Source organism: Chlamydotis macqueenii, chromosome 15, assembly GCF_036417535.1.
Source record: "Chlamydotis macqueenii isolate bChlMac1 chromosome 15, bChlMac1.mat, whole genome shotgun sequence".
Taxonomy (NCBI): Eukaryota; Metazoa; Chordata; class Aves; order Otidiformes; family Otididae; genus Chlamydotis; species Chlamydotis macqueenii.
The window spans coordinates 13,961,581-13,983,635 of NC_141570.1; the positions used below are offsets into that span (position 1 = coordinate 13,961,581).

The 22,055-nt window shown below is 62.6% G+C and overlaps 1 protein-coding gene across 4 annotated transcripts; it reads left to right on the forward strand.

The window, feature by feature from the left end:
• Positions 1-531: 531 nt before the first annotated feature.
• SRL (sarcalumenin) lies at positions 532-21,761 on the forward strand. Of its 4 annotated transcripts, none has more exons than XM_086760119.1 (9): positions 532-595; positions 8,200-9,059; positions 9,099-9,225; positions 10,819-10,917; positions 11,529-11,624; positions 15,070-15,105; positions 19,133-19,249; positions 19,954-20,187; positions 20,749-21,761. In XM_086760119.1, the coding sequence occupies exons 1-9, from the start codon at positions 535-537 to the stop codon at positions 21,558-21,560; spliced, it is 2,442 nt and encodes an 813-aa protein (XP_086616245.1). In that variant the 5' UTR covers positions 532-534; the 3' UTR covers positions 21,561-21,761. The 4 variants fall into 4 exon arrangements, with proteins under 4 accessions (XP_086616245.1, XP_086616246.1, XP_086616243.1 ...); XM_086760120.1 differs by having other exon boundaries at positions 8,200-9,020; XM_086760117.1 differs by having other exon boundaries at positions 8,200-9,225.
• Positions 21,762-22,055: the final 294 nt, after the last annotated feature.

The following is a 22,055-nucleotide window of genomic DNA, read 5'->3' on the forward strand; positions in this document are numbered from 1 at the left end:
AATTGGGGGAAGGAGGCAGAGGGAGAAGGATGCCGCCCCGGTGAGGTTTCCCGCTGAACGACCGCTCTGCGTGGCATCACCTGGAGTTGGTGACCTGTGGTGGCTTGAGGGGGCTCCGAGGTGCACAGGGGCACCCATCTTTCAGGATAGGTGGGGGACACCATGGTGCCGCGATGCTTGGCTCTCCCGCTCCGTAAAATCCCACTCCGGCCAAAAAGGGGCTGCAGGAGATTGGGAGATCCCGTACCCCACGACAGCAGGATGCCGTGAGGGGACAGTGACCCCGCACGGGCACCGCCACCCCAGCGACCCCATGCCAGGAGGTGTCCCGTGCTGTCACTGCCCTGACACCAGCCTGGTGCTGCAGCTGCCACCGCGCCCTGTCCCCATCCCCATCCCCAGGGCCCCTGGGAGCGGACGAGCGGCAGTGGCAGCATCTGCGGCCGCAGTGGCGGCAGCTGCCTGCCCTGCCCCGCCACTGCTGCCGCCCTATAAATAGAGGCAGCGAGCGGCAGGGAGCTCCTGGCAGCCACCATGAAGGGCCTCAACCTGTTCTGCTGCTGCGTGGCCTCGCTCCTGCTCCTCAGCACCGCAGGTACGGCCGCGGGGCCGCGCGGGGCTGCGGGCGCCCAGGGGGCTGCGGGTCCCCACGGGGCTGCAAGTGCCTGGGGGTAGCGGGTGCCTATGGGGCTGTGGGCACCCAGTGAGGCTGGGGGTGCCTGCGGGGCAGGGGTTGCTTGTAGGGCCATGGGTGTCTACGGGCTTTGGGTGCCCAGCAGGGCTGCGGGCACCCGTGGGACTGTGAATCCCCCTGGGGCTGTGGGTGCTCGTCAGGGCTGGGGGAGCCGGAGAGGTTCTGGGGTGCCTGGCGAGCCCGGCCTGCACCCCGGGGCTGGGTGGGTGCCTGGAGCAGGATGGGGTGGCAGGGGTACAGCTATCCAGGCTCCTCCGCTGCTCTGCCAGGGCCGCAGAGTCCCCCCCAAAATGTTTAGGGAAAGAGCGAGGGGCTGGGGGGGGGTGTGGGCTGGGGTCCTCGCTCCAGAGCCAGGGTGGGCACAGGGGCTGTGCTGCCGCCAACGTGCCCAGGGTCAGCGTCACCCATGGGTGCTGGGGTGGCTCGGTTTTGGGCTGCAGAGACTTTTGGGGGCTGCCAGGGCGCAGGGGTACCCCGTAGTCGGAGCAGAATGGGGTGGGCTGTTCACCCTGGGGGGGGGGGGGGGGGGGTGTCTCCCTCCCCCCCAAGCAAGACAGCACTTTGGGTGACCCCCAGGCCCCCTTCCCCAAGCTGTCCTGTCCCCACTGAGCACCCCCGTCCCCAGCCGGGCGTCCCTTGGGGCTGCGCAGCGGGGGCGACGTCGCCGGTACCCTTGCTCGTCCTTGAGTTAATTTGGGCCGGTTCTGCGGCTGGCCGGGCTCTGGCGGCCGTGCGCTGCTGGGAGGGGGGCAGCTAAGTATGGAAACAGCCCTGTAAGGGGACACTGCGCTCCCCGCAGCCGCCCTGGCCCCCCTGCCCTGCGCCGCTGAGGCCTCGCGCGCCCGGCACCCGCAGCTGCCGCCTTCCAGCACCCGGCACCCCCGGCCCCCTCGAGTTTTGGCCTTTTAAGGGCATCTTGGACCATTCTTGCGGATAAGAGGGGTTTGGGGCCAGCCACGCGCCCCCGTGGCGGCGGGGTGACCTCTGCGGGGTTGCGGGTCGTGTCTGGGAATGGAAAGGTCTTCTACGAGTGCGGCTGGTGGCCGGTGCCACCCGGGACTGGGCTGGTGGCCCTGTGGGACATGGTGGGCGACCACTGGCCCAGCTCTTGGCTGGCGCAGAGGCCGGCACGGCTGAGCCGCGGCAGCCCCCAGCGAGGGGTGATGCCGCGGGGCTGGGCACGGCGTTGGGCACCCCGTCACCAGCCCGCTCAGCCACCCTGGTGAAGGCTCCGGGGCTGGGAGGTGCATTGACTTCCGCAGCCCCAGACGGGCTCTGAGGGGCGGCTGGAGCCCCCTGAGTGCCCCCACCTTGGGGTCTCCTGCTTATTGGGGGTCCCGTATTTCGCTCTGGTCGTGTAGGCTTGGAAAAAAGATCCAGGCAGTGGCACATCTCCTCCCATGGGTCTGCTTCATGGCAGCCGGTGGGGTTTGCACGACGAGTTTTGCGTTTCCTTTGGCACCAGGCCGGGCGCTCAGCCCTGGGCTCCTTCGGGGTGCAGGAGGTGGCTCTGAGGGGGTTGTCTTTCCATTTTTGGGCCTTATCTTCCCATTTAACCCCCCACCTCTTTGGCGAGGAGAAGGCAGGAGGAGCCCAGTGAGGAACTGGGGGCTTCACGGAGGCATTGTGGAGGGGTGCAGGTTTGGGGTGCAGGGGGGCATGGTCGGGTTGACCATCCCAGCCTCCATCCTGGAACAACGGGAGATCTCTGGAGTAAAGCTGGGTTTTTTTTCGCGGATAACGGCTGAGCGTGGACGCAGGGGATCCCTGCCCAGCATGGTGGAGCGGACACAGCCGGAGTTTGCTTGAGCCCAGCCAGGTTTCTGGCCACCATGTCCCTCCAGGGACGGAGGACGAGGACACACGGGGCTGTGCTCAGCTGGATCCCCTCCCTAGTGGCGATGCCCCTGGCTGGGGGAAACAGCCGGGTCCCCGGGGTTCGCCGGGCTGTGAGGGTGCCGAGTCCCCTGGCTCCCCGGCCAGGGCACCGTCCCCTCTACCATGCACCGCGGCACTGGGACATGCTGCTGGAGTGCCCGTGTTTGTGCAGCCCCTGCCAAAATGGCCCAAAGTTCCTCGGAGTGGCCGGGAGCCCCCTCTTGTCCGGGAGGTCTCTTCGTACCTCCGCTCATACCTCGGGCAGAGCGCGGCCATCCCTCTGAGGCTGGGTGGCCATGGCAAATCCCCATGGCCACCGGGAATGGGCCATGGGGATGCTGGCGGGGCAGTGCCCAGCCACCGTGCTTGGTAGCTTCACCCTGGGGACCCCTTGTCCCCCCTGCAGCCATCACAAATTTGAGTGGGAGGGCTGTGCCCCATGGCATCTTGGGGTGGTTCCCATCACCCATGACCACATGTCAACTTGAGGTGGGCTCTGACACCCAGGACATACCACCTGAGGGTGGGCGCCACCTCCCAGGACAGAACATCTTAGGGTGGGCTCTCCCACCCAGGTTGTGTCACCTCAGGTGGGCTCAGGGAGACAGCACCCATGGGTGAGCTCCTGACTAAGCCTTCCAGGCTAATGCCCCCCCAGGGTAACAAGCTTCTCCACAGCTGGAAGACTTCTGTGTCCCAGTGGCACTCCACTGGACTCACCTCCACTCCCCACCCAGCATCGGTACAACCACAGGCACCACTGCTCTTGGGTGCCATGGCCAGGGTGAGCCACAGCTCTTGGTCACCTACACCCCCATCACGTCTGGTACCTCGCCTAGAGGAGATCCTGGTCCCCATGGGTGCCCCAGTGCTCCCAAAGCGCTGGCCGAGCAAAGCAAGGCAGGTGCTGGGCAGGTTGGTTGTGCTGTGACACCATCCTTGGCCGGTGTGTAGGTGACAGCCGGCTGGACAGCACGGCCAGGACACCTCGTTTGGGCACAGGGGCACCAGCGGGCCCCCACGGGATGGCGTGGGGCACCCAGGCACGACACCGCTCGGGGGGGCTGTGCTCTCGCCGTGTCCCTGCTCACCGATCTGTCAGCCCCACGCAGGTGCCGGCTCCCTGCGCTGGCAGCGTGGGCTCGCCGGGGTGCCGAAACCCCAGCCCGGCTGGCGGCTCCAAGGGTGACCGTACGGCTCAGAAAACTGCCCGTTCCCCAGGCGCCACAGGAATCGCAGCGGGCGCTGCTGCCTTGGCAGGGTTCCGCCCGGTTATTTTCGGCGGCAGGGACATTTCCCTTGTAAGCGATAGCCCGAGGAAGCCGGCGAGCTCGTGTGCTGGCGGGGGCTGGCGGAGGGGCCAGGGAGTCTCCTGCTGGGCACCCCGAGCCGGGCTGGGGCGTTGGCAGCAGCAGCGTGGCCCCGCTGCCAGCCGGGCGCGTGGCTGGACCCTGCCCACCTCCCCGCTCGTGGGGGGCACGCCGTGGGCAAGGGCTCGGAGCCGCGCGGCCCCGTCTTCTGTGTGGTGGCCAAGCTGGGATCCCCCCTCCTGCTGCTGGGGTGAGACCCCCGGGGCTGGGTGCCACTGCTTGGCACGGCCTGGCAGCGTCTCTGCCTGGGCGTTCCCAAGGATTTGGGGACCTTGTGGGACAATGGATCACCAGGCATTAAAATCCAGATTGACAAGTCCAAGGGCGTGGACGTGTCCTGCTCGGGTGAGCAGGAGTCCTTGGGATGACCAAAGAAAGACTCGCACTGAGTGCATGGAGATGTCCCCTGGGGCCACCGAGGAAGCCCCGGGGTGGGCTGGTGAAGCCTCCCGTCGCTGGAGGCCCGGGGACAGGAGCAGCAGGGCCTCTCAGGAGAAAGGGGCTCCTCCGGCCCCACCTCCCTCAGGTCCTTCAGCATCCGCCCGGGCTGCAGACCCCGTGAGGGACACCACGGGTAGATGTTCCTCAACGCACAGCGTTGACATCTGACCTGTGCCGAAATACATGCCCGTTTCTTGCTGTCTGCTCACTTGGGAACCCAGCTCTCCCTGGCCAGGGAGTGGTGGCTGCGTTACCTCCCACTGCCCTGCTCCTGGTGACTTCTGCAAGTCCAGGTTCTCTTCCACGTCTTTAGGGTGGGTGCCCTGTAGGGAGAGAGTTGAAAAAACGTCCCGCAGAAGTGATTCCCTGTTTCCATCTCTATATTTAGAAAGCTGCGAGCCTGGTTTAATCCCTGTGGTGGATCCTGGTGGGGTTTCTTTGCCCTTCCTTAATCAAAATATCATGCAGTTCTAGCCGACTATTTTTAGAAATCAAATTAATTTCTTTTTTTTCAACTAAACTTAAAATCTTCACCACAAATGAGGTCAAGTTAGTCTGGCACAGCTATTTATATCTCTGCTGGGCTCTGCATTTAAAAAATTGGAAAATATTTGCTTTTTCTGGTGCCTTGGGACCAGGAAGCCTCTGGGATGGGATGCTGTGGCTGGGCATCTTGGGCGCCAGGGGCTGGAGAGCCGACGCCACCCTTGGCCACCCTCCTGCTTCTGTCCTCTGAGCTTCTTAGGCCACTCTTTGGCATGTTTTCCTCCCCGCCTTGGTGAAAGCATTGGCCTGGCCAGCTCCATACTGGTGCTGGAGTCAGGCTCCCGCCTGCCCCAGCGTCCGCAGCGCTGGCTTGGCCATCGGAGCTGAGCCCCCCCAAACCCCACTGGAGGACAAGGGGAGAGCAGGAGCCAGGGGATGACTCCCCTGCATGGATCTGGGCAGGGGAAGGGGGCGTAGGAAAAGCCGTCCGTGCGGCGCGCGCATCGCCAGCCCCCACGCTGGGGGCTCCAGTTTCTGCTGGAGGGGGAGAGCGTTCCTCCCAGGGCCACCTGTGCCCATCTGTCCCTCCCAGTCAGCCCCAGTCCCGGCGCTCCTCGAGGGCTGGCCCCTCTGAAGGACCCAGTTTGGCGCTGGGGCATTGCCGTTCGGTACGGCCCCACGCGGGGACGGAGGGGACGCCATGGCAGGGTGGGAGCCGTCTCCATCCTCTCCACGTGGGCATTTCCCGGGTGCAAACCAGCGCTGGCATCATGGAGCTCCGCTGTGAGCTCTCCATCCCCAAGGCTGTGTCCCAGGGTGCCGTCACCGCCGCAGAAAGTGTCCCCAAGGCAGCCGGCCGCCCTCCCAGCCCCGGCAGACGGGTGTGGGATTTGGGGCAGGCGGAGGCAGCGTAAGCGGGGGACCCTCTGGGATGTCAGGTCCCCAAGGAGAGCGGGGCAAGGGCTCCTCCCTGATGCCACCCAGCCGCTTGGCACGTGGCAGGGTGCGAAGCAGGGGAGCCCCCAGTGTCACTTTGCAACGGGGCTGTCCCCGCTTCCTCCCGGAGCCCATGGGTCCCCAGGTGTGGACGGACATCACCCCGGGCTGGCAGCGGGGCGAGGGGCTGGGGCCAGCGGCCAAGGGTGCTGGGGCTTTGCTGCCCGCACCCCGCCGAGCCACTCCTCCCGGTTCCCCCGTACAGTTGCCGGGCCGTATTTTTAGCCTCCAGCGGACGTGTGGAGGGTGTTAAGCCCGTAACCTTCGTCCCATTTCACTGCCGATCGGCCGGCCATCTGCAGATCAGCACAATTCCCCGTGCCGTGGATTTGGAGACCATGTAGGGGAAACAAGAGGGAGAAGGAGGTGGAGAGGGGAAAAGGACTTTGTACGAGACCTTGAAGGTCACCGGGAATAAAGTCCATGACCAGTACGCCGGCAGGAACATCCCAGTCGGAGCGCCTGGGGAGTGTTTCCCGTCTCCCACGAGGGAGAGCTCACAGCGGGTGCTGGGGTTGCCATTGTGCCCAACCATGGTGGGTGACGGCCCCTCTGTCCCCCTCGGATAAGAGGGGATACAGAGACCCCGGACAAAGCCCTCGGGCAGTGCAGGGTCTCCTCTGCCTGATCCTGCTCCCCATCCCATCTGCTTTGACCCTCCACAAATACCTGCCTGAGGACCCCCACTTCCCTCCCAGCCCTCCAGGTCACCAGCTATTTTGGGGACAAGCTGAGAACATCCCCGTTGGCCAAGGGGACCCTCAGGAGACCCAGGCTGGTCTCCAGGCCACCAGGGCCAGGCAGGGGCACGCTGGCCCCTGGCCACTCCGGTCTTTGTGCAGCAGACGTAGCACGTTCCCCGTCAAGCAGCTCCCAGCGGGATGTGCACCCCGAGGGGTCCCACGGGAAGGAGACCCGAAGGAGACGGGTGCTCCGGGTGGGACGGAGGCGGGTGGGAGCTGCTCATGACTTAGCTCCCCTCCAGCCGGGAGCGGAATCGGAAGCCTGGAGGCACCTGCGAGCCACGTGCCAGCAAAGGACAGGGGAGGTCAGCGAGGGCAGAGCAAGGGTGACCCACGCATCCGGTTTCGGCAGGGCAAGGGGCCGCGACGACAGCAGCAGCTCCGCTGTGCCAGGCTGCACACGAGAGCGGCTGGAAACCCTGGGGTGCTGAGCTGGAGCTCATCCCCTGCGTGACTCCCGGCCCTGGCGCAGAGATGCAACCACTTGCCCGGCATCCCCAGCCGCGGCAAACCGGGGCACGTTGGGGCACCCAACCATGGCCCAAACCACGCTGGGCACCCCTTGAGTGGCCGACCCTGGCTCAGCTCCTCCTGCGCTCCGCCACGGCCAAGCCCAGCAAGCTCCAGTGCCGCAGCTTTGCCGAGGCTGTGCCGATGCTCTGCGGGACGCACGGCCCCACGGCCGCGGCACCGGAGCCAACGGCTGGTCGTGGCCGGCGCTGCCCGTTCTCCTCCCCGCAGCCTGGGTGGAGGTGGCATTTTTTCCCGGTTGGCATCTGCTTGCCAGCTGGAGTACAAAGGAATTATTTTCCTCTGAAACGCTTCCCTGGTATGCCGGCATTAGACGTTTCAGGGGATTATTTAGACTAGCAGCAACTGTTTGTAACGGAGACAGTATAGCTGGTGAGCTTTTATTTTTGGCAGCCGTTGAGCGATGTTAAATTGCAGTTGGAGGCCTATGGAAAATACGGGTGGCTTCTCCTGCCACGCAGAACACACTCACTGTGTCCCCACTGTGCCAGCTGCGGAGCGTGGCAAATGCTTTCCTAGTGAAGGGATGCTCACAATAAATAGCTCCCCAGCCCTGCTGCCGGGGTCAGGCCTTGCCCGAAAGGCAGGGAAAAGCAGGGTCCTGTGCTGGGGAGCCCCTTGCCCCTTCCTCCTCCTCGCCCAGCCACGTGGCGTGGCCGGTGCGACGCTTTCCCGAGGCAGGGCTGGGGAAGGACCCTTTTAACATGCCAAGTACCCGCAGGCCCTCAAACTACGCTTGTTATCCCTTTCCCCCTCAATTTTTAGGGCCGCTTTGCCACCTTCCTGCAGCCAGGACCCCGGGGCAGCCATGGCCGGCACAGCGCCCTGCTAGCATTGGCTTTGCACCCCCACAAACACCTCCTTGCACCCAGCTTCTTGCAACAGGGACAGAAAATCGAGCTGGAACTAGACAAGGTTTAGGAAAGAGCTTAAAACTCTTGGTAACAGCCACAAAAAATCTCCCTCAGGGCCCCCTCCGGCACTGACGGGGGGCCGGCGGGTGCCCCGGTAGCCGCGTGCCGGCGCGGGTAAGACTGACTGAGCTGTTCTCATCGTTTAGAGCCGCGCACCCCCAGCACGGACCACGAAAGCCCCTCGCCAGCCGCAGAGCCCGGGCTGGAGGAGAAGGCAGCCCATGGCAGACCCGAGGAGAACCAAGATGGCGGCCCCGCCAAGGCCTCCTTGCCTGGCGCCGCTGAGGAGGGGGAGGAAGAGCCAGCAGGTGGCCTGAGCGGGGACCCGGGGCCAGGGGGTGGCCAGCTGAAGGAGACCACCATGGAGAAGGGCCAGGAGGGGCCCGGCGAGGCGCAGGGCCCGGGGGAGGATGCTATGTTGGGCACCCCTGAGGCAACGCATCATGAGGGGAACCACGAACCCGGCACACAAGATGGCTTCCACGCCCAAAAGTATGAGGAGCCCGGCACCGATAAAGGAGCCTCTGAGGAGCAAGAGCAGCCTGGGAAAGAGAAAATGGAGGAGAAAGAGAAAGTGTCTGCTCCTCGGGGGGGAGAGGAAGGGGACAAGCAGAGCTCAGAGGAAGATGATGAGCAGGGGGAGTCTGAGGAAGATGAACATGACGAGTCTGAGGAAGAGGGAGGTGAGGGAGAGTCTGAGGAGGAGGAAGAGTCTGAGGAAGATAGTGCTGGGCCAGAGGATGGAGCTGAAGGAAGCGACAAGGAAGCAGCTGGCCCTTCTACCAAAAAGGGCCATAGCAAACCAGCAGCTGCCAGCAAGCGAGAAGCCAGGAATGGCCCCGCCAGCTGCCATCACCCACCCTGTGGGGATGCAGCAGAAGACCCACCAGCAGCGGTAGAAGACCCACCAGTAACAGAAGATCCACCAGCAACAGCGGAAAACCCACCAGTAGCAGAAGACCCACCGGCTGTGGTGGAAGACCCCAAAGCAGCAGAAGACCCACCGGCTCTGGTGGAAGACCCTCCAGCAGCAGAAGACCCACCAGCTGTGGTGGAAAACCCTCCAGCAGCAGAAGACCCACCTGCAGACAAGCCATCGCTGGCAGAAACGGAGAGCCCACCCGGCCACAGTGCCCACCCCGCTGTCGCCAAGCTCCAGCACAGCCAGATAGGTTGGCGTCTTTTCTTGTCAGTGTGCCGTAGCGGCGAGAGTGACCTACTATCAACCCTCGGCAGAGCTGAGCTTGGCACATTAAACCGCGCCTAGTGCATGGCCCTCTCCTAACGCTTGTGCTTCCCGCGCCTGCCCCTAACCGCTGCACGGCCGGGCTGGCCATGGCCATCGAGGGCGCTGGCGATGCTCATTGATGGCGATACCAAAGTTGGCCGACGTTTCCCTGGCTGCACTTCAAGCCCGTGATTTCTCCTCTGGGCTGTGGACATGGATAAGATTTTTTAATACCCAGGCCCCTTTCTGCACCTGCAGACCTCTTAAAGGCTTTTTATCCTCCACCCTCAGCATCCTCCAGACCCCCAGCTGCTGCGAGGGCAGGATGCTGCCTGGGCTGGTGGGTCTCCTGTCCACCAGCCTTTGCCTCGTAGGGAAGGTGTGAAGAGCTAACTCAGACCAATGAGTTGTCAAAGCACTGGCTCTGGCCACATTTGGTCAGTGCAAAGCTGGTGAAGGAAAAGGGATGCCCCTCACCATGATTTCCTAGAAACGCTTGTGGACTTTGGCCCATGGGTTGGACAGTGACCTTTGGACCCAGCTGAGTCTTTCTCTGCTTCCATCTGTAACAGCTCAAAAAGCTCCCATTTGTGCCCAAAGGGAAACCCAGTCTGGTCTCCGTGGTTTTACTTGGCAAGTCAAAAGGCCTTCCTCAGCCCAAAGCTTGGTGGACACTCAAGACAGTCCCAGGGCTCGGTGGTGCCCCGCTTGGCCCAGGCATCCCCAAACTCCCACCAAAGCCTGACCCAGCTCCTGATATGGAAACGCGCCGGAGCTGCGTGGGGCCTCTGGTGCACCAGCACCTCCGGGGCGAGGACACCCCTGTCCCCCTGCCCTGGGGACACCGGGGTGCCCATTCCAGGCAGAGGCAGCTGCCTCATGCTCCCCAGGCCGGGCGCAGAGCCACGCGGTCCCCAAGGCCACCCTGAACCAGGGTCCCACACAGAGGCTTCCAGCCTGTACGGGACAGAGGTGGGAGAAGCGGGAGGGAACGACCTCGCTGGCAAAGCCAGGATGGGCCAGGTTGGACGGTCCCTCAAGAGCCAGCCCCAGCCCCACACATCCTCGTGTCTCGAGCTCAACGTGCAATTTTTTGGGTGGTGGACAGACAGGCAGGGCCTGCCTGGAGGAGCTGCCGCTGCCAGGGGAGCTGCCGGAGCCCCATGGCGCAGCAGGTGCCACGCGTGCTTCCACCTCGGCCCGGGCGTCCCTTCCAGGCACATCCTCCACATTCCCCTCCAGCAGCCAGCCCTCGCCCCCCCCCCCGGTGTGCCTCCCTCGCCAGCCCCTCCTCGAAATCAAGCAGTTGCCTGCGACGCTTCCCCCGGCAGCCGCAGCCCCGCAGCCTCTGCCAAGCCTCCAGGAGCCTTCGCAAAAGGGAAACCGCACGGCGTGCCAAGGGCGACGGCGGCTGCCGTGTCCATGGGTTGCGGGTGCGTGCACTGCCCCGTGCCCCCTCCCCGGCAGTGGCTTGTGTGAGCGCCCGTGTGGAGTCCCCAGCTCCAGCGGTAACAGGTCTCCTTGCTTTTTCCTCCAGAAGAGGCTGAAGATGCCAGCGAGCCCACCAAGCGCGACCGGTCCCACCTGGAGAGCACCCTCAAGCTGAACGAGGAGAAACCTGCCGACGATTTCTCAGGTGAGGGGCCCTGAGTGGCACCGAGCCGTGGGTGCCCCGCTCCTTCAGCCCAGACAATCCCTGCAGGGCAGGCTCCTCACCAACACCATGGATGGGATTTCCCTTCCGTAGAGTAATCAAGGGTTTGGATTTTTATTCCAATTATTTATTGGGTTCTGCTGTTGTAAGGCTTGCTTCTGCTGGCCCCAGGTGCAGTCTGGACTGGAAAAGAAGCAATAAAAGCTGCTGGGGAAAAAGCTCCTCCCTTCTTCCAGCCAGCAGCTTAGAGGCTGTGCCACAGGTCCCTGGTGTCGCGGTGGAGGGCTTTTGGGATCATGAGTGTTGAGTGCTAAGCAGCATTAACAAGAGGTGTTCTTTCCATCAGCTGCTGGCATGCGCAAGACCAGCAGCAGATGGGGACAGTGCCCAGCAGGAAATATTAGCAGGGAAGGGCATCAAAGTGCGTGACTGGGATCAGTTTGGCCAAGATCTCAACTGTGAGCCAGGTCCCTTGATCCGTGGCTGAGTCACCCTTGAGATCTGCAGGGAATGCCCAGCGGCTCACCTAGGAGGGACCCAACCAGGGTGGTGGGGTTTGCTTTCCACTCATTCGCGCGCTTCTGCCCCGACAGGAGTACTGCAGCGGCTGAGGAAGATCTACCACTCCTCCATCAAGCCCCTGGAGCAGTCCTACAGATACAACGAGCTGAGGCAGCACGAGATCACAGGTAACGCCACAGACACTGGGGTCTGCAGCACCATCAGGTCGTTAGGACGCAGATAACAGCAGAGAGCAGGTCGTGGAAAGGCTCGGGTAGCTGGCCTTCCTTCGCAGCTTCACAAGGCGGCCATGAACATGTTGGGCTTGGAGGACATGCCCTAGTGAACCCATAGCAGGCATTCCTGCATCTGCCTCAGCCCATCTGCTGTCAGGACCATCTGTGCAGGCCGAGCACCGAGCCCTGTCTGCTTTGGGTCCTCCACCTGCTCAACATCAACGCCCTGTACCCATGCCAAGCAGAGATCACGGCCCAGCGAAGCAGGCTTGGCAAGGAAGCTTAGGACCTCTCGAGGCTGGGGGATGAGTTTCCTGTGGGTGGCCGGAGCTGGCACCCCTCCTGCTCAGAACAGGATGCAGCCACGTGGGCAGGGTATCCCTCGAGCCTGGCAGCCTTCACTCATCCTGGGAGTTGAGAGTTTCCACTCCTTGACAATGACAGACACATTGGGTGAGGTGAGCAGGTCCCTGTGGCCACCGGCATCGGCTTGGCCTGAGCCCCAGCCGTACATGTGTCCCTCCAGAAGAGGAGAGCGCAGCCCTAGCACCAAGATGCTCACAAGTACAGGAAGCTCTTGTGACCCACATGAGCAGCCTCATTTTCCAGACACGGATGGCTCAAGCCCGAGTCCAAGGTCTCTGATCACTGGGGTAACAGTCCTGTGAGCCTTGTCCTGAGCCAGGGCCAGGTGCCCCCTGTGCCTTTTCTGGGCAGGGGGTGCTGGAGTCCCTGCTGCCTGTGTCCCAGGGTCCTACCAGGGCCCCTCCTTCTCCTGAAGTTCTACCTCCCTCCCCAGGTTCCCAGCCTCACACGCCCTCCCTCCTGGTGAGACAGGACCTAGGGACACACTCCACGCACGCCTCCCTTTTGCAGCCAGGCTCTGCTCCACCAGCGTGTGGGTCCCCCATTCATTTGGGCAAGCGCCTGGGACTCACCCCCTTAGAGCAGAACCTCTGTTCTGCAGGCACTCCTGCTGCAGCCCTAAATCCGTGTCAGACATCTTGTAAGTCACACCCAGCCAGGCCATCTCCAGCTTAGAGCCACTGAGGGACCCATGGGACAGGGCTGTAGAGTCCTCCTCACCAGCCTGGGTCCCGGCCCCTCAAGGCACAGAGCACCCTGGACATCATCCAGCACCCGCCAGGGTTCTGGAGGTGGCACGTGTAGGTCTCCTAAAACACGAGCTGCGCCCAGCTGCTTCCCACAGCCGGTTCCATGTTGCTGCCTTTGCCTGCCCTGCTCCGTGCTGCTCACCAGTAGCTGGGGGCCACAATGTGCTTGCTGTGTGGGAGGGTAACTGGGGTGGCGTGTCACCATGTCTTGTCAGCTCAGCCTGGGACGCTGTTGAGGAGAATAGCTTACAGGGGTTACAGGGGCAGCTGGTGGGCTCCCAGCCCCTTCCCCTCGCTTGGCTGTTCACTGCCAGAGCAAGCAGCCCCCAGCCTCCGTTCCCAGCCCACAACCCTTTATCCCTGTTCAGGACATCCCACCCTGCCCTTCAGCCATCCCAGACCCAAGCAGCCACCTCCTCGCTCCCTTTTGGGAGGACATAAGCGTTTCTCAGGCCCCTGCTGGCTTTCTCCCTCCCAGCTGGTGGGGAAACACCCACCAGACCTTGCATTTTCCCACCCCAAGGCTGCTCTCAAGCCCAGCTCCTGAGCAGGACTCCCCACAGACAGCATCTCCTGGTGTTCCTCATCACCTCATCTCACCACACTCCCCATCTTGCTGCGCTTCACCGTGAGGAACAACCACTCCTCAGCTGACAGTCCCCCAGGTCAGCCCCCGGCACACCCTGTTGTGTCCCACATGGCACCCTCCCAGCAGCACAGGTGCCATCCCAGAGCTGGTAACCCATGGTCCCATCTTCCTCATACACACCTCACAGAACAGGGAAGGGCAGGCTGTGCTGCCTGCAGCCCTCGTCTCAGCCACAGGAGGCTCTGGCCAAACTTCCATCAGAGATGTTTCTCCTGCCACCAAACTCCTTGAGGACCTCTGACACCCCAAACACACCACCTCAGTCTGGAGAGCTAAAGCCCAGCAGTTCACCTTTAGTACCCACAGATCCAGCTTTTCCCAATCTCTCATTAGCAGTCTAATTAGGGAAACCTGCAAATTAGTTAGAGGGTTGGCCCAGGGAGCCCACTTGACCTTTCAAGGCAGGTGAGAACAAGCTGGGGCTGCGGGAGCCGTCTCAGCTGTTTCCTCAGCATGGTGGCCCTGTCCCGAGCAGGTTCATCGCATTGGTGGTGCTCCTGCAAGCCGGGAGATGCCCCCAGCCTCTCCCCCTGCGCCCGCTCCCGTGGCAGGGGGGAGACTGGAGGGCGCGGAGCTGCCGGCTCAGCTGGCCGGGAGGAGCGGGACAGCTGGGAGAGCGGTGGGGCAGGCCTGTCATGGAATATGCGTGACCTTTGGAGGTGTAAGCCAATATAGAGGGGTGCCGTCGCAAGCACCTTCGCCCCTCCGTTACACAGCTGCCCTCCATTTCGTGGCCCTTCCCATCAGCTCCGCTCGCGCGCACCAGCCGTTGTAACCCTCTGCTCCCCCCCAGCCCACAAAAAATGCCCTCGTAGCTGAGTGTCACCTGTCCGGGGGAGCCGCAACTGCCACCGTCAGCCTAAGGCTCTGAATTGTTGGGGTGCATCCCAGAAGCCTCACCCCACGCCCTCTGCTTGTGGTGTGTTTAAGCCCGGCGGGTGCCATCTCCTTTCTCCCTGCCCGCGTCTCTGCTCCGCCGTCCCACGCGGGTGCGTGCGTGCTCCGGCTGGGACCTCCTGTGCGCTTGGTCGCAGCGGGGCCACCCCGTAGGGACTGTCCCTAGAGGTGAGGGACTCTCCCAGTCTGGTGATGGGAAGCATGCTGTGAAATCACTCCAGTTTGTGGCGCATGCTGGCGACCCTAATTACTGTCTGTGTGCTGATTAGCATGCCTGTGTGGGGAACGACCTCCCAGTTGCCATCACCAGCCCCCCCCAGGGTAACCACGCTGCTGGGGTGGCCAGGACACTTGTTGGGGTTGGTTGCTCTCCTAACCACGGCTTGTCGGGCTCTGTTTGCTGGGTGAACATCGCTGGGGAAGGCGATAACTCTGCTACGGGGGCAGGAGGGTTGGGGTAGATGCGGCAGCTCTCCGGTGGCTGCTCCCCCAAGCCGCGTCCCCGGCGTGCTGGGCAGACTGGGGTTCGGTGCGTGTCCTGGTAGCTGCGGGTCTCCTTGCTCACAGATTGTAACTCCTCTCCCGCTGGGAATGTGGCCGTCGCTGGCTTTTCCTGCCCACGAGAAGGCCAGGGCCAGTCGTCAGCTCCCTCCTCGGCCTGGGCCAGACCCAGGTGGCTGCGTCCCTCCTTCGACTCACGGTACCTTTTCTCTCTCCCTGTGTGCCCCGCTAACAGCTTATCCCGGACGCACCCTGGGCTCCTCAGCCACAGGTTGGTATCGCTGCCTGCTACCTGCATGCTGCCAGCGCTGCCTACGCTCTTTGCTGGTCTCTGGCTTTCCTCTTCACCCGCCCCAGCAGAGCCACGCGCCCCAGCAGAGCCACGCTTCCCAGGCGCCGAGCAGACCCCGGTACTCGGCGTCCCACCGCACACGCTGGAACCGGTGTCCCCAGCTCCACCACAGCTCAGCACCTGTGTGGCTGCACTTGTCTGTCCCACCTCGCCCGGGCTTTGAGACCTTTCCCTCTTGGGTTGAGACTCAAGAGGTTGCCTGTTCCTCCAGTGACGGCTTGAAGGTGTTTGTGGTAGACCCGCGGGTCTATCTCCCACCCACGGCATGAACCGGGGGAGCCCAGCAGAAGCCCACCCTGCCAGGGAGCAATTCCCACCCCTCACCCTCCTACGAGCATAAACTTTCCCAAATGTCCACCCTTGATCCCCTCCGGCTGCAGTTTAAGCTGATGAGCCCGCAGCAGCTGTCCCAGTAACGCAGGCTGGCCCCCGCGTGGCGGCCCCAGCCCCCTCGGGAGCCAGAGCTGGCACCTCTCCCAGCCTGTCCCGCTCCGGGTGTGCTGCCAGGTCCCCCCGGAGAAGCAGGAGATGGGAGATGGGCCAAAAAGCACCAGCCGACACCCAGCCCTTACCCAGGTCCAGTGCAGGGCCACGGGGACAACGTCCCTGCCGCCATACGAGGCAGGGAAATCCCATCAATCCCATCTTCTGGCCCTCGTGTCCTACCCCACAGCCCCCGCTGCCGGACCCTGCCGAAACGAGCTCCTCCACGCCTCGGCCCCGGACGCGGCAGAGCCCTGCCAGCGCCCGGAGAGCCTCTGGCTCCCTGTCGCGCCAGCGTGCCGGCCGCGGAGAGGGTTGTGGATATATATAGCATGTGTCGATAGCCGTCTTATCTGCATCTCTAGCTGCAGGCGCACGCAGGCAGGCACGCGTGCTGCTCGCGTGGGCGTGCGCAGGAGCACGACGCGGAGGCGGGCGCGGGCGGTCTGCGGGCACGCGTGGCTTGTCCCTCCGCCTGCGGGCACGCGTGCCACGTGGATATTTGTGGCTTCTGGCCAGCAAGCTGACCAGCCCTCCAAGGGCTGCCGGGCAGCGGATCCGTGCCGTAGGCAGAATGGCCGGCAGCGTTTGGGGGACAGGGACGGGTGAGCGGACACCGGGCACTTCTGCTGGGCTTGAGGACACACAGGGAGAAGGCCTGGCCCAGGGTTAGTCCCAGCCCCAGAGCAGCAGTGCTCCCATCCAAGGGCAGCCTGATGTTGCAAGCAACATGGAAAAACCTCCCAGAAAGCCACTGCTATAGGAAAAAAAATCTTTTTGGGAATCCAGATTGCTCCTACTCCCAGAACAGAACAGTCCAAGACAAATGCAAGCTCTGCAGAGGGAGACGTGACCTTCCTGGCCTTGGTTCTCCTTGTTTGCCAGGTGCTTTGCGGGATCACAGCTTAGAGAAGCCGTGTTTGAGCTGCTGTGTTTTAAGCAGGACTACGGATGAAGGGGTGCAAGGTTTGCAGACCCCCTGCTTGCAGGCAGGGCCTGATCACGCACCAGCATGTGATCGCTTCCGTGGATGCCGCTGGGACATGCTTGGCTTGAGCCAGGATGAGAGGAGCCGGGATGAGGTTGAGCGGGGATGAGGTTGAGCTGGGATGAAATTGAGCTGGGATGAGGTTGAGCTGGGATGAGGTTGAGCGGGGATGAGGTTGAGCTGGGATGAAATTGAGCGGGGATGAGGTTGAGCGGGGATGAGGTTGAGCTGGGATGAAATTGAGCGGGGATGAGGTTGAGCCGGGAGCGAGGCAGGCTGGGCTGGGAGTGAGCAGCCACAGGGTGGCTGGAGAGAGCCGCCGTGACGGAGCTGCCGCCATCCCTGCCCTGCCGCTGGCAAGGACTGGCTCTTTTCCCCAGGCTGGACCATCAAGGTGACCCAAATCGGCACTGCATAGACATAGCGGGGGACGCAGCAGGGACCAGCGCCAGGCCAGCAGCCCCCCAGGTGGGAGATGCTCTCGCCCCTCCAGCCCCACGCTGCGGGCGGCTGGAAAGAGGACCCACGCGTGGGCTCACATCCTTGGAGCTGCTCTGCTACTCGGAGAGCTGTGAGGATCCCGCAGAGCCCCCGGGGTGCCAGCGCCCCACTCCCAAAGGGGTTGGAAGGCACTTGTGGAGCTGTGGGAGCCTGCGTCACTGCCCGCCTCGGCGCAGCGGGGCAGAGGTGGGGACGGGAAGCGGAGCCGGGGCGCGCGGGCTGCCTGCGTTCGCACAGCCACGCCTGGCCAGGAATGCCTTACGAAAGAGCACGCGGGGACCCGCCTCACACCTCTGGCACCACATCACAGGGGAGAATCACAAGAATAATAATAATCTGAAACCTAATTAAAGCAGGCAAGCGAACAGAGCAGCAGTGACAGAGTGGGACGGAGGAATGATTAATAACGAAAGTCCGAGGTTTCAACATTTGTTTTTGCACTGTGTGAGAAGGCAACACCGGATCCCTGCGGCTCGCGGGCAGTGGGCAGGGCCGTCCCCCCGGTTCGGATGCAGCTGCCCTGCTCTGGGGAGGAGGGCTGAGCTGCGTGGACACAGCTGTGCCCCATGGAGAGGTGTCCCCAGCCCGTTCTCTTCTCCGGCGGTGACACGGTGGCCCTGCAACGGGCAGACGCAGGCAGGAGGAGGCTGCAGTGCTCTGCCCAAATCCTGCACCCATGGCTGGATGGGTTCGGTGCGGAGCCGCCACGCACTGCCCTCTGGCACCCTCGGGAGAGGGAGCGCTGCACCCCGCGGGCTTTGCGACTCACCCTCCCTTGGAGATGGATCCTCGGCTTGCGGGAAAGCTCCTGGCTCCCACACGGGCGGCAGCCGTGGAGCAGCGCGGTCTCTCAGCCGCCGCGGGGAAAATAGCTCTGCCTTAGGCCGAGGAGAGGGGGTGAGGGCAGCACAGGTCCCCCAAGGGCATCTCCGCGCCCTGGCCCACAGCGGGATGGACCCTCTCCCACCCTGAGTGCAGGGTGGGGATGGGAAGGTTCCCACCACTCCCTCATTCGATTTGCACTTCCCTTGCTGGCCTGACCTGGGCTCGAGCCGACTGGCAGGGTCCCCGGTGTCCTGGGCACGGCTTGGGGTGGCTCAAGCAGCGTGGGCACAGGCTGGTGGCACAAGTCCTGCTCGAGCAGGGTTTGCTCCTGGGCACAGAGGCTGCACCTGTCCAGGGACCTCTGCGCTCCCGGGTCCATCGTGTGGCACAGGGACAGGTCCTTATGGCCCCAACACCGCTGCCTCGAGCCTCTGAGCAAACTGGGACTTGCGGAGCGTGGGACGGGAACCGTTGTTCATTCTTCTCCTACCTTTCCCCAAGCCCAGAGCGGGGCCGTTTGCCCAGCCCGCCCTCCCTCGTACCCGGCCCACACCTTCTGCTCGACCGGAGGGCTGGGAGCCACGACCCGGGGCAGATCCCTGCGAGGGAACGGTGCAAGGGCTCGCAGGCAGCTGGCGCAAGGCTCGCACCGCGCTTACCAAGCACCACGCCGCAGCGCTGCTCCTGAAACCGCGCCGGCTCCCTTTGCACGAGGCGTTTGCCTGGTTGCGGCATGGCCACCTCCTTCGCACGTCCCGTGCTTTGCGGCGGCTGCCTTCAAAAAATAATCCCCCCCCCCCAACCCAGCCCCAAACTCGCTCTGGCTAAACCAGAACCAAACCGAGATCAGGTTTAAAAGAACTTCAAGTCCTCCCGTAGTCTAAGAAGGGCCAAACCTCAGCGGAGGTCAGAGGAGTGGGGTGGGGTCTGCCGCAGAGCATGGTGACGTCCCGCTCCCGCAGGCACCGGGGGCCCGTCGCTGGGCACTGCCTTGGCTCGCGAATGGCTGGCGGCCCCAAAAGGGCGGCCGTTCCCCCGGCAGCATCACCGCGCCGCTCAGATGGGATGCTCATTACAGCCGGGAGTTAATCGCGCGGCGGCGACGGCTATTGTTTCTTCACTTCCTCTTGTTATTTCCCCTCTCCACAGATGGGGAGATCACTTCCAAGCCCATGGTGCTATTCCTGGGACCGTGGAGTGTCGGCAAATCCTCCATGATAAACTACCTCCTGGGGCTGGACGACACTCCCTACCAGCTCTACACAGGTACCGCGCTCGCCGCTCCCTCCCCGCCCTGCCGAGGGCACGCCGGCGCCCGCCTTTCTGCACCCACGCGGTCAGCAATTCCCTGCCACGTCTCTTCCGTCCCCCTCCTTACAGCAGGGAGGTTGCGATCCGGTCCGTGCCGCCCAGCTGCGATGCCAGGTGGAGGGAGAGGGTCCCCACCACGGAGCAGGGCCCGGCTGCCCTCCCTGGGAGATGAGGAGAGCATCTCTCCCCACAGCATCCCTGTCCCGCGGCGCAGGGCTCACCGCCCCTGACCCTGACCACGAGAGCAGTGGTCACGTCACAAGGGCAACTCGCCCTTGTCTTTTCCCCTTCCCTCTTCACAGGGAGCCAATTAATTTGCCCTCCCCAGAGGAGAGCCGTTCCCCTTCCCTCCTCCCTGCTCCAACGGACATCATCCCGCAGCTGAGGGCAGATGTCCGCAGCCAGCTCCACGCTGTGATAACGAGGGCTCCTGGGAGGTGGTTCTCCAGGGCCGCTTCCAGAACCATCAGTCCCCACAGAAAACAGCCCCACCGCCACTTTCTCAAGAGGTTTGGCAAGAATTTAATATCCCCACTGCTTGCCTTCCCCCGGCATCTCTTGGCAAGCAAGCGATGCTCCTGAGCTCCCTGGCCAACCCTGTTGTGTCTGCCGCCCGGCACAGATTTCACAGCTCTGCCACTCCTCTCGTTGCTGGGCAGGGGCAGAACCCACCACTTCCGAATTCACTGTCATCATGCACGGGCCCAAGCTGAAGACCATCGAGGGTATCGTGATGGCTGCTGACAGCGCCCGCTCCTTCTCACCCCTGGAGAAGTTTGGGCAGAACTTCTTGGAGAAGCTGATAGGGATCGAGGTGCCTCACAAACTGCTGGAGCGGGTCACCTTCGTGGACACGCCAGGCATCATCGAAAACCGCAAGCAGCAAGAACGAGGTAGGGGTTTACTGGGTTCGTCTAAGAGCCTCCAGAAAAGATGCCGTAACGGTGCGAGATGAGAAAGATGGCTGATGCATGACGGGGAAGAGCCCTAGGCTCAGCGTTTAATGCCCCGATTGCCGCCAGGCTTTTGCTGGTGCTACGGCAGGGCCCAGGGAAGGACCAGTCCATCTCCACCTGGGACGCCAGGGCAGGTCAGCAGGGCTTCTTGACCCACTTGGTGCCCACAGGGGAAAGCAACACTGTGGCTGATATCTGCTGAGAGGAGCAGCAGGGATCTGTGGCCGGCAGCAGGGAGAAAGAAGGTCTGGAGGTGAGGCCGAGGGAAGTGCACAGTCGCAGGCCCAGACACAGCGAGATGGGTTTTCATGCCAAAAAACTCTGAAGTGCTTTTAGCACATGAGAAACAGGTTTTAGGCTGCATGAGAAGTTCGCTGTGGCTCACACCCTATCCTACCCAGACAGGGCGTGAGGCGCGGCAGGCTCAAGGTTTGTCTGTCCCTTGACTCGTCCTGTGCTGGCCATTTCTGCTGGATGTCTCTGTTTCCTCTCCTCAAGGTTACCCATTCAATGACGTGTGTCAGTGGTTCATTGACAGAGCCGATCTCATCTTCGTTGTCTTTGACCCTACAAAGCTGGACGTGGGCTTGGAGCTGGAGATGCTGTTTCGCCAGCTGAAGGGCCGCGAGTCTCAGATCCGAATCATCTTGAACAAAGCCGACAGCCTGGCTACCCAGGAGCTCATGAGAGTCTACGGTGCCTTATTCTGGAGCCTGGCTCCTCTCATCAACGTCACGGAGCCGCCCAGGGTGTACGTTAGCTCCTTCTGGCCCCAGGAGTACCAGCCGGATACCCACAAAGACCTGTTCCTCAAAGAAGAGATATCGCTCCTGGAAGATCTCAACCAGGTGATTGAGAATAGGATGGAAAATAAGATCGCCTTCATACGCCAGCACGCCATCCGCGTGCGCATCCACGCCCTTTTGGTCGATCGCTACCTACAGACCTACAAGGACAAAATGACCTTCTTTAGCGATGGAGAACTGGTGTTCAGGGACATTGTGGAAGATCCTGACAAGTTCTTTATCTTTAAGTCCATTCTGGCAAAGACCAATGTCAGCAAATTTGACCTCCCCAACCGCGAGGCTTACAAGGACTTCTTTGGCATCAACCCCATCACCAGCTTTAAGCTGCTCTCTCAGCAGTGTTCCTACATGGGAGGGTGTTTCTTAGAGAAGATCGAGAAGGCCATCACCCGCGAGCTTCCCGATCTCTTGGGAAGCATTGGCTTGGGGAGGAAGCCCAACGTTCTCTCCTGCGACATCACTGGCTGTGGCGAGACGCCAAAGAATCGCTACAGGAAGCCCTAAGGTGTCCTGTAACACAACCGTCCGCGTGTTCCTACTGGTGAATGAGCTTATGTCTTATCTGTCCAAGAAGCCGCGTCTTGTTAACCTTCGAGTGCCGCACTGGCGAAGGCTACTGTACGATGAGGACTTTGAGTCGTTGACATCGATGGCAGGGGAAGATGGGTGGGCATAAGAAAGAGAATAAAAACTGTGAATTCCTGACATTTTATCTTTGTTCTTTCGAGTAGAAGGCAATGTTTGAGCTGTAAGTATGAGCGATGCACGGTGAGCTAGAACTGTAGCTGCTTTTTCACTGGTGCCACGAGTGCGTGAACAGGAATTTCAACCTCTGCGTCCTCGGAGTCGGCAGGGAGCGAGAACAAGGGCACGGCGTGAGAGCATGGGGGGAGTGATGACACACTAACCCGGGGCACCACTGCGAGCCCTGGGGCAGATTGCTGGGGAGGAAAGAGAGGTGAGGTCCCAGCTGCTGTTTTCAGGCACAAACATCCCATA

What these genes read in the sequence shown, in the direction of transcription:
- SRL (XM_086760117.1), top strand. Translation starts at nt 535, where the DNA reads ATGAAGGGCCTCAACCTGTTCTGCTGCTGCGTGGCCTCGCTCCTGCTC. An exon ending in ACCTGCCGACGATTTCTCAG is followed by an intron (nt 10,918 to 11,528) that starts GTGAGGGGCCCT and finishes CTGCCCCGACAG; the next exon opens with GAGTACTGCAGCGGCTGAGG. An exon ending in TCCCTACCAGCTCTACACAG is followed by an intron (nt 19,250 to 19,953) that starts GTACCGCGCTCG and finishes GTTGCTGGGCAG; the next exon opens with GGGCAGAACCCACCACTTCC.